The sequence below is a fragment of the Saprolegnia parasitica genome (assembly GCF_000151545.1).
Source record: "Saprolegnia parasitica CBS 223.65 unplaced genomic scaffold supercont2.55, whole genome shotgun sequence".
Taxonomy (NCBI): Eukaryota; Oomycota; class Saprolegniomycetes; order Saprolegniales; family Saprolegniaceae; genus Saprolegnia; species Saprolegnia parasitica.
The window spans coordinates 205,271-215,446 of NW_012156449.1; the positions used below are offsets into that span (position 1 = coordinate 205,271).

Sequence of the window (10,176 nt, forward strand, 5' to 3'; positions counted from 1 at the left end):
GTTAATCCATGGCGACATGACAGTGGCAACTTGATCTTTTGAGCTGTGAACAGCAATGAGTGGCATCTCATATCGTCCACGGCAAATGAGATCTGAGGCGGAGGCGTATAGTATCTCAAGGAACTAATGGTCAGACTCGCGTCGGCTTGTACGTAGGCCAGGTAGACCATGGAAGATGAGGTCGTCGTTGGCGCTAAAGAAGCGGAGGACTGCGCTTTTTGCGCGAATAGGAGCCGATCCGGTCGCTATGGAACGATCGATTGAGTACCGATAGTACCGTAGAGCTCTTGGCAGGTCGTGCCACTCATCAAGCTGGTACTGGATGCAGCCAAGGCGAACCCCTGGACCCCCGTCGTCGTCAATAGCGTCGCTGGCTCGGATGAGCGCAAGCGACCGTTCCAGCGACTGCCACCTCGATATCAGCATCCGCTGCATGCACAATCGACGTGAGAGCGTGTCATGCAATAGCGTCCTCCTGAGCGAGTCGGCAGTAATACGTACTGACACACGTAGTGGAGAGAGCCATGCTGGACCTGTGCGATGCAGATAGCACTCAGCCGACCATTGTTTGTTCCGTCGATGACCTCTAGCTTGCTACGCACGAGGTGCGGGGCTCAAACCCGTACTATCCTTGTTCTCTTTTCCACTTGCGTTGGCATCGGAACCCCTACGTTGGCTCCTCTGACGAGCTTGTACCTCAATGTCATCCTATTCTCCATGCCATGCGCAGGGTTGGACTAGAGCCCATCTCTATTCTAAAAGCGATTACGCATAGCGGTCGAGGAGAGCACGGATCGACGCGTCGGTCGTCGTGGCCCAGAGCGTCTCCATCGAGAGCTGAACATCGACCTTGAACGACGCGTCGACCGCGTCGTCTTGGAGCACAAGCACGCACGCTCTGCACGCATCGGCGCTGAGCTCAACACCCGAGTCAATCGCGCGTCCGAGGACCTCGATCGCGTCGGTGGCGTGGCGGGCCGAGAGAGCGGCCACAAGCGCGCGGCTCAGTAAACGCGGACTCGTCCACGGCAGGGCGTCATTTGGCAAACTTTGCAAATAGCCAAGCACCGAGACCTCGGTCGACGGCATCGCATCGAGCACATGGTCGATATCCACGTCGTTGAGCGGTGGCAGGCCCGCGGGCCGCTGCCGGAGCAACGTTGCCATCGTGCTCGCGTCGTTGCAGCTGGCACAGAGCTGCAGCACAGCCGAGTGGAGCGTCGCCAGGTGGCGACCGGCCTCCTGCTGCGTGTACTGCGTCGCGATCTCGGTGAGCATCGAGACCGACCGCTGGTCCCGCAGCGCCGCGTACGTCAAGAGACCAAACACGCTGTCGTCGAGCTTCACGGCTTCCGTCCACACGTAACAGCGCCAGAGCTGCATGGCTTGGTCCATTTCGGCGGCGGTCGCGCTGCCACGTGGGCGAATCCGCAACAGGTCGGCGACGCCGCGGGTGAGCGCCAAAGGCGCGTTCTTGACCACGCGCGGGTACGCTTCGTAGAGCGAGTAGAGGCTTCGGTGGGGCGGCAGACTGCGGAGCACGCTGTCCATGTCGTCTTCCGTCGCCTCCAATTGGTAGTACTGCAGCTCCTTGAGAAGCAGCTCGATCGCGTCGTGTGCGTTCTGCGCGCACATGAACTGGAGCAGCGCGCCAGTAAAGTGGTACCCTGCGTCGTGGACGTCGGTCTGGCGGGCCGTCGCAACCTTGCCATCTAGGCGCGATCCGAGTGAGCCTCCTCCGTACAAAACGTGTCGAACCTAAAAAGTCATCCTTGTAGCGGGCTTTGAAGCGATGGCGATGCAGCAGCCCGGCCGTCGCGCCTGCGTGGCCATAGGCGACATCCAGAATCGAAATGCTCTTTGCCTGCGCATAATCCAGCACGCGCGTCGCAACGGACGGGTGCTGGAAGAAGGACGATGCGCTGACGGCCAGCGAGAGCGTCCGCGTCGTCGCCGGCAGCACAGCCGGGTACGCCTCGAGAAGCTCGACCAAACAGTGCTCTAGCCATGCCATGCGTTCGTGTCCATAACCGAGTCGGCACGTACCCGATACCGTGGTCGACGATGGCAAAAGCGTATGGTACAACACGAGGGTTTCGTCGACCGGCAGCAGATACGCATGCGTCTCCATCCACGTTAGCACGTCAGCGACCACGTTGAATTGCTCGTGTGTACACGCGTGGACGAGGAGAAAACCAAGGACGTTGGTTTGCGACGCGTCGGCATAGGCGCCAAGCACGACGTCCACGTAGCGGCTTTGGACGTGGTCGATGGTGTGGCCGGCACGGAACATGGCCACGAGCACGTTGGCGTGCGTGGTGAGCGGCAGGGGCCCCGGCGCAGACGCGGCCAACGCGAGAAGGGTCTCGTACGCCCCCGTTTCGAAGAGCGCGCGCAGCACGGCTGGCGCGATCGCCGCGTCGAGCGCCACGTGCAGCGGCGCCAGGAGCGGCGCAATGTCGGCCACGAGGTGCGGCGCGGACTCCAGCGCAAGGCGCAAGACGGCGTCGACCGAGAGCGTCCGCACGTTGTGGGGGACAAGGTCGGCGTCCACGGCCGCGAGTTGCACGAGCGCGTCGACGGCCGTCGTCGCATTGGACGTCGCCAGCGCCGCGAGAAGCACCTGCTGTAAGAAGAGACTCGTCGTTCGCGGTAGGTACGATGGTTGGCGCTGCTGGGCGGCAAAGATCTTGGCGTACAGCACGTCGAGGACGACATTTGGCTGGCCCGATGCGTTCAAGCGCGCCGCCTCCTGCCACAAAAAGCCTATCCTGGCATTGAGAGCGAAACCTATGGTATGAATCATGCAGCGCACGCTGGTTCTTGGGGTTCTTGAGGATTGTCTTGGCCTTTTCAAAGGACTCGCCGTGGAGCGTCGGCGTGCCATGGCGGTCCGACTGGTCCAGCGCGCGGGCGAGGCCGTCCGGAAAGACCTGCTGCATGTGGGCGGCCATCGCGCGCTGCAGCTGAAGACCGTCGGCCATTGCATGCATCGCCAGGCGGCCACGTGCCAAAGCGCGCAGCGGCGTCGTCGCGCGAAGGAACGGTTGCATGGCGCTCTGTCGTGTTTTTGTCCGCTGGGAATCCACTCGATTTGATTGGTTATAAAACACGATGTTTTTGTCCAATCCCATGCCATCTCTCACGTGTGGCCGGTCGACATGTACAACTTGTCCATACCGCGTGCGACAACAAGAAACAAGCAACGAGCCGGACGTGCTGACCAAGTACATTGTCCTACCTTGGTGCCCGACTCAGGTTAGGCTGCACCATAGTCGAGAAGGGCATCACGCAATGCACTTCAGTCGCTGGTAATCACACCAGAGACACCGAGTCGAATCCGTTGAGACCTTGGTGCCATCCCGTCGCAATACAATACAGCCCACACACCGCCACCGTGTCGACGTTGAGAGCAACGCCATCCGCGCTAGCGAGTTTGCTGCGGCGGCAGCATGCTGCAAGCTGCTTCCGGCAATGCTGTGTCCCGCCTCATGCAGAAGCGATCTCTGTGTCTGATCCGACAACGACCAGCGCGGACGGTAGATACGCGAGCCGCAAGGGACGTGGCAGCGACGGCCGTGGTAGCAGCGGCGGTAGGTACACTGCACTGTGTCGTTGGTAATTGGCTGGTCGGCGGAGGATCGCGTTTCCACGAACGAGGGTTTCGGCGTGCCACGTGGTGGCCCTTGGTTCGCCGACGCTGACATGCTGCTACGACACCCGGTCCACGCGTCGCGGCGACGGACTGCAGTGGGTGGGGCTAAGCTTGCACTAGTCGTGGGCGGGGCGAAGCTTAGACCAGTGACCGAGGCGAGGTCCGAGGATGCGTGCGATGACGCAGCGCGATCGCGGATAGGCGCGTTCAAGTTAAATTGGGCCAATCGCACGCGCCGGTGCAGTTTTTCGCCGGCAAATAAATAAATAGGGCGAGCTGTTTTTGGCAAGAACAAGGTTTCCCTCAGGATGCGCCCGAGCCGCTTGGTCTGGCTCGTGCTCGCCGCGCTCCTACAGCGCGCTGCCTGTAGCCTCGAGGCTGTCGACGTGCGTGACCGGGCCATCTTGCTCGCAGGCCATGTGAGCGGCCAGCTCGTGGCCTTTGATGCGTGGACGGGCGAGGTCATCAACTCGATCGACTCGGGCGGACCGCTCGTGACCAACTGCCGACCGGAGCTCCTGCGCGGCGCGTTGCACCCGCGCATCCCGCGCTCGATTGGCGCCAGTAGTGCAGCGCCGGCGACGGACGTGGCGCTGGCATCGGCGTGGTCGGCCGAGCATAGCTTCCTCCCCAACCTCGCGAACGGCGGGCTCTTCCACTACGAGAAGCGTGCGCAGCAGTGGAAGCAAGTGGAGCTCTCAACCGACGAGCTGCTGCAGGCTAAGACGCCGCTCCGCGTCCGCGGCAGCCCCGACCTCGCCGACGTGGTGTTTGTGGCCGAAAAGTCCCAAAAGCTCTTTACCTTTGACACGCACACGGGCCAGATGCACCCGTTCTTTTCACCCGACGCACCGTCCGTGCTGCTCAACGACGACGACGACGACGACCGGCCTGCGCGCATGCTCTTTGGGCGCGTCGACGTCACGACCAAGATGGTCAACGCGCTCGACACGACCGATTTCAAGTGCGTCACCGTGTCCGAGTACTTTGTGCAGTTTGCATCGCACGCTACGTGCCAGCGGGGTCCATCGCCGGCGCTGCGGAAGAGCCCGTACGTCGACGTCTCGCGCAGCGATGCCGGCACGTCGCTCTCGATTTACGACCCGCACTCGCATGCGCTGCTGTGGTCCTGGGACGCCAATGGTGCGCTCACCATGGTCTACGGCATGCTGCCCCACTACGGCGTCAAGTTTTACGACTGGTCGCTGACGCACAATGACGCATCCTACGACGAGGCGTGCCCGCTGAACGACGACGACGACGCCATCACCGATCTCGACAACGTCTGCGAGCCGAGCCCGACCAAAGACGACCTCGTCGTCGGCCGTGTCGCAGGACAAATGTACCTGCTGCCGTCGTCGCCGCCCCAACGCCCGACGTCCACGAAAAGTATCAACTATACTGGCCGGCGTCCGTGGCAGTCGGTCGTCATCGACGGCAAGCAAGGCGTCTTCATCTCGTCCAACAGCATGCTATGGATTTGCGTCGTGGCCGTCTCGGCGGCCCTCGGCATCGCTCTCTTGATGTACTACTGGCGAGCCAAGACGCCGTCACCGCCGTCGTCGCCGATGGCCGAGACCCCGGCACCACAGCCGGCGCCGCCCCGCATGTCGCCCAAAGGCTCGCCGACGGCGGCGTTCCTCGGCAGTCCGACGCTCTTTCGCATGCACACGGAGGACGACGTGCACTTGCCGTCGCTCGTGACCATGTCACCAGGGCGTATCCAGCGGTCGGTCTCGTTTGGCGGCTTTCCGTTGGAGCCATCGAAGTGGAAGATGCCAGAGCTCAAGCTCGGCCACCGCCTCTCGACGGAAGAGTCGGAGGCGTCGCAGCGGTCGGCCCAGAGCGACAACTCGCGCCCGATCGGAACGCCGCCCACGTCCAGCACGTCGTTGACACCGATGACACCGACGCTGACACCGATGACACCGACGCTAACGCCGATGACACCGACGCTAACGACAACGGTTGTTCTGGACGCAGACTTTCGCAAGGTTTTGCCGTACATTTGCCGCGGCCGGTTCGCGAACGAGTTTGACGAGCTCTCGGTCCTTGGCAAGGGCGGGTTTGGCCAAGTCATTCTGGCCGAGAACCGATTGGACGGTCGTCGCTATGCCGTCAAGCGCATCGGTCTTTGCCTCAAGCACCAGACCAAAGAGACGCTCGAAAAGGTACCTCGCTCGATGCACCGAATGCCACGGCGTCGTGACGACCTATCATCGTTCTAGTTTCTGCGTGAAGTCAAGATCCTCGCTCGCCTCGACCATTCGTACATTGTGCGCTACTACCAGGTAGAGATACCGTCGTTTTTGCGGCATGGTTTGACATGTCCGTAGGCGTGGCTCGAAGAACTCGACGAGGCCGACTCGGTGAGCTTTGCCGCAAGCTCCGAAGACGCGTCGAGCCCGCGCTGGATGTCGTCGACGACCGACTACTCGAAAGGGAACATTCTCCAGCGCCGCTTTTCATCCGACGACGACGACGACTCGCCGACGACCCGAAAGCGCTCGAAGCGAACGACGTTCTTCCATATTGGCGACGACGACGATGACGACGACGATGCGAGTCGCGACTCGTTGTTTGCTCCGGCGCCGCACCTCCACGACGACGACGATGGTGGCTTTGAGTGGGAGGCCAGTCCCGACGACGACGACGACAACAATGACGCGTCGGCGTCGATGGCGCAGTGGTCGGAGAGTGACCTCACGCGCCCAACGCACGAGCCGCGGTCGGCGGTGCTCGACACGCTCCGGTCCACGACTAACGAGCGCGTCGACCACTGGTTGTACATTCAGATGCAATATTGCTCGGCCAAGAGCCTCGCCGATGTCCTTGCGAGCACTGACCGGATCGTCGACGTGCCGCATGTGCTCCGCGTGTTTAGTCAGATCGCGTCGGCGCTCGAGCACGTGCATTCGCTCGGTCTCATCCACCGCGACCTCAAGCCGGCCAACATCTTTGTCATGGACGAGGCCGTGCAAACAATCAAGCTCGGCGACTTTGGCCTTTCCCGGTACGCTGGTAGCACGGGTCTTCCTGATGCCACCGGCTCGTCGACGACGACACTGCTCGATGAAGACGACGACGACGACGACGAAAAGACGGCTGGCGTCGGCACGTACCTCTATGCAAGTCCCGAGCAAATCTCGGGCGAGCTCTACTCGGCCAAAGCCGACCTCTACTCGCTGGGCATGATCCTCTTTGAGCTCGGGCACGCGCCGTTTGGGACCGCCATGGAGCGCATCGTGACGCTGCGGCAGGTGCGCGACGGGAGTATCCCGCCCGAGTGGCTGCCGCAGAGTCCAGAGATTGTGGCCTTGGTGCGCCGCCTCGTGTCGCTCTCGCCCGCCGAGCGCCCAACGGCCAAAGATGTGGTGCAGTGGTGCCACGCGCAGACCAAAGCCAAGCGCCGGTTCGACGCCAACGTCCATTTGCTCCAGGTACAAGCTACCGTCATGGAGGACCCGACGTTGTACCACAATTTGCTCTTGGCGCTCTGCGAAGTCATCCGCGCCACGAGCGCCAACGTGTGCATTCTCGCGTGCGGCCTCCAGCAGCACAGCACCCGCGGCCAGCTCCTCGAGTTTTCGCTGCAGGCGGACGACGACAGCACGATCGACGACGTGCTCAACGCGATTGCCCTTGTCGACGGCGTCGCCAGTGTTGAAAAGCTCCACTGATCCAGACCCGAGTGCCGTACAGTTAACTTAAAAAACGCAAGAAAAGACCATGCGGACGCAAGGGATCGAACCTTGGGCCGATGGGGTGTCTCGTTCGGCTCGTGTTGTGTGAGAAAGAAAAGAATGGGCGTCGAGACAGGAGACTCTGACTTGTCTTGATAGAGATGCCAGGTCGTCTTTTAGACGATGTGGACATTAAGACACTAGCTAGTCGATCGTGCTCCTCGTAGCTACTACCGCCCTTGGCCTTTCCCTTGGGCCGAATGTGGCCTATCTCGACGATTTTCTGGTGGCACCATCGAATGGAAGCGAGATAGAGGGGACAAAAGACCATGTATTGAGGGATTGCAAGTGCTTGCGACACCGCCTATCTATCGCTTCTGCAGTGGTGGAGGTGCTGTTGGCCTCGCGCCCAGCGATAACGGATGTCGATGGTTACCTCACGACTTCAATTTGGCTCGCGGGCACAACCGTTCGCGTTTGAACGGTCCAGTCGAGTTTTGCAAGGCGCGACACCAGCAGTCCGATTTTGACAAACTCTCCGACCGCATTGGCTGCCCAGTACCCACGCAGTGCGTAGTGCCACTCCACCACGCAGAGGTAGGTGAGCGGAATAAAGAGCAGCCACGCGCCGGCATTGTTCACGAGCAGCGCGTACCGAGAGAGCTCGACAGCGTTGGCGCTCGAGCTCAGTAGAAAGCGGAAGAAGATAAGGCTGATGCAGATCGCAAACGGCAGCAAGGCGCCTTGGCAGAGGTCAAGCACGGCGTGGTCGGACGTCCAGAGACGAAAGACCGCGGTATGCACTGCTACCAAGACACTCAAAAGCAGCGTCACCATCACGGCCATGAGGTAGATCCCAAGCAGAAGGAACGCTTTTGCTTCGGGCATGCTCCCGACGCCGATGCTGCGGGCCATGAAGATTTGGGTCGCAGCCGAGAAGCCGCTCACACATGCGTACACGACACCAAAGAGGCCGAAGAGGACGGCATTCGCGGCAGAATACGCCGGATCCAGCGTTCCGAGCACCATGCCGGCGACGGTCAAGCTCGCCCAGTCGACGGCGGACGAGGCACCCAAAGGCAGCGCCAGCGCCAGAAACTTTTTCCAATGCTCCCGATCGACGGCGACACGGGTCCAGCCACCCCAGTACGGCAAGTGGTAGCGCCGCCACCCCATCGTGTAGACAACGAAGAGAAGCAGTTGTATGCACGAGCTTACGACGGTCGCGAGCGGCGAGCCAAGAAACCCGACGCCCGCCCACGTGCCTTGGATGCCATAGATAAACACTTGGTTGAGAACGACATTGAGCGCCATGGCGACGATGCTCGTGCTCGTCGCCGACTGCACGACGTTGATTGTTGCAAAATACGCTGTGAGGCAGGCGTACAGGTACCGTGGAATGAGACCGGTTGCGAGCACGTCTCCGTAGAGCTGGCCGAACGCGATGGTCTCGTCGTCTCGCATGGAAAGGCCGACGAGGTCGCCCACAAAAAGGTGCACTAGCCCGACAGGAAGACACGCGGCCAGTGCAAACACGATGGACGTTTGCAGCCAGACGCCAATCTCCTTGTGGTGGCCGGCACCGTAAGCGTGCGACCCGAGGATCGTGATAGCGGGGATCGCATATTGCACAAAGTTGAACGGGACGTTGATCCAAAGGTTGGCGAGCGCGGCGCCTGCGAGCTCTTTGGTGCCGAGGTGACCGAGAAACGCCGTGTCGGTCACGAGCAGCACGCGCCGAACCATTTGGTTGACCGAGAGCTGGACCGCCATTGAGAGAAGCGCTCCGAGCGGCGACTGTACGCTGTCTCGTGTATTGCTCTCACTTGCGCTCTCGGGCGACGCCTTGGGCAGCAGGTTCGCAGCCTCGACGTCATCGACGCTTTTGCTCGCGCGCATACCGCGTCGCAAAGCTGTCGATGTCCGGGCTATTTTGGCGGGAATGGTTGGCCCTCAAATCTAGAGCTTTAGTACGAAACGCCTTTGCAACCTTGCTTGAGGACCAAGCCATATAACACCCGGGTCCCACAATTGATCTTTCGCCGGAGGTATTTTGGAGCGCATCTAAAGTCTACGCGAACACTGAACCCTCGATACATTATATCGCCCATTCATTCTCTGCATACAATTCGGAACCATGGAATCCAGAGTCAACCCGTATAGTAGACGCGTCCATGCAGCGTCTGGATCACATTGTGTCGAATCCAGCGCATGAGAGGACAATGATCCAGAGTTTCAGAGTGTGATGGCCCTCGACTGCCTCTCCGACCCACGGAACACAGCTGGGTTCGTCATATGTTGCATGCATGAGGTCCGATCCATTGAATGGGACGGCCAGGAAGCGCTCATTTTCCAATTTCCACCATGAAGACCATGATCAAGACCACCGTCTGCGCTCTCGCCGTGCTCCAGTGCATCGACTCGACGACGGCCGCCAGCGAGACCCAGAACCTGCGCGCCACGTGGGGCGGCGGTGGTGGTGGCATCGACCTCGGCGGCGCCATCAGCAGCCTCGTCCAAAACTGCCTCAACGGCTACGGTCTCTTCAACGGCGGCGGCGGTGGCGGCGGCGGCGGCTGGGGCGGCAACAACAACAACAACGGCGGCAACAACAACAACAACAACGGCGGCGGCGGCGGCTGGGCCTAAGCATCTCTCATCGTCGTCTCGTGCATCGTCAATATCTACTTTGTCAATACAAGTCTTTTCTTCTATCCATCTCGCTTCTACTCGACTTTGCCAGCTTCTACGCCTCGACTTTTGACGCTGCGAGCCAGTGTCGAGCTTTTGCCTTTGTCCAGCGCCTTTGCACTGTCGTGTACTCTCGCTCGCCAACAC

The 10,176-nt window shown here is 60.9% G+C and overlaps 3 protein-coding genes across 3 annotated transcripts; 1 reads left to right on the top strand and 2 right to left on the bottom strand.

Annotated features, from left to right (window-relative positions):
* Positions 1 to 696: 696 nt before the first annotated feature.
* On the bottom strand, positions 697 to 3,129 carry SPRG_10469 (hypothetical protein). The gene is made up of 4 exons (XM_012349594.1): positions 2,816 to 3,129; positions 2,047 to 2,766; positions 1,759 to 2,001; positions 697 to 1,712 (listed from the first exon to the last, which is right to left on the bottom strand). Exons 1-4 carry the CDS (start codon positions 3,051 to 3,053, stop codon positions 766 to 768), a joined length of 2,148 nt encoding a protein of 715 aa, XP_012204984.1. The 5' UTR covers positions 3,054 to 3,129; the 3' UTR covers positions 697 to 765.
* An 800-nt stretch (positions 3,130 to 3,929) lies between these two features.
* On the top strand, positions 3,930 to 7,473 carry SPRG_10470 (PEK protein kinase). The gene is made up of 3 exons (XM_012349595.1): positions 3,930 to 5,826; positions 5,884 to 5,946; positions 5,992 to 7,473. Exons 1-3 carry the CDS (start codon positions 3,964 to 3,966, stop codon positions 7,333 to 7,335), a joined length of 3,270 nt encoding a protein of 1,089 aa, XP_012204985.1. The 5' UTR covers positions 3,930 to 3,963; the 3' UTR covers positions 7,336 to 7,473.
* A 297-nt stretch (positions 7,474 to 7,770) lies between these two features.
* SPRG_10471 (hypothetical protein) lies at positions 7,771 to 9,237 on the bottom strand (the record flags this gene model as incomplete). The annotated part of the gene is made up of 1 exon (XM_012349596.1): positions 7,771 to 9,237. The coding sequence occupies one exon, from the start codon at positions 9,235 to 9,237 to the stop codon at positions 7,771 to 7,773; it is 1,467 nt and encodes a 488-aa protein (XP_012204986.1).
* Between the last annotated feature and the right edge of the window lie 939 nt (positions 9,238 to 10,176).

Coding starts and splice junctions, on each gene's coding strand:
- SPRG_10470 (XM_012349595.1), top strand. CDS start 3,964: ATGCGCCCGAGCCGCTTGGTCTGGCTCGTGCTCGCCGCGCTCCTACAG. Junction 5,827..5,883: donor CCAAAGAGACGCTCGAAAAG/GTACCTCGCTCG, acceptor TCATCGTTCTAG/TTTCTGCGTGAAGTCAAGAT. Junction 5,947..5,991: donor ACATTGTGCGCTACTACCAG/GTAGAGATACCG, acceptor ACATGTCCGTAG/GCGTGGCTCGAAGAACTCGA.
- SPRG_10469 (XM_012349594.1), bottom strand. CDS start 3,053: ATGCAACCGTTCCTTCGCGCGACGACGCCGCTGCGCGCTTTGGCACGT. Junction 2,002..2,046: donor ATCGTCGACCACGGTATCGG/GTACGTGCCGAC, acceptor TGGCATGGCTAG/AGCACTGTTTGGTCGAGCTT. Junction 1,713..1,758: donor CTACAAGGATGACTTTTTAG/GTTCGACACGTT, acceptor GATCGCGCCTAG/ATGGCAAGGTTGCGACGGCC.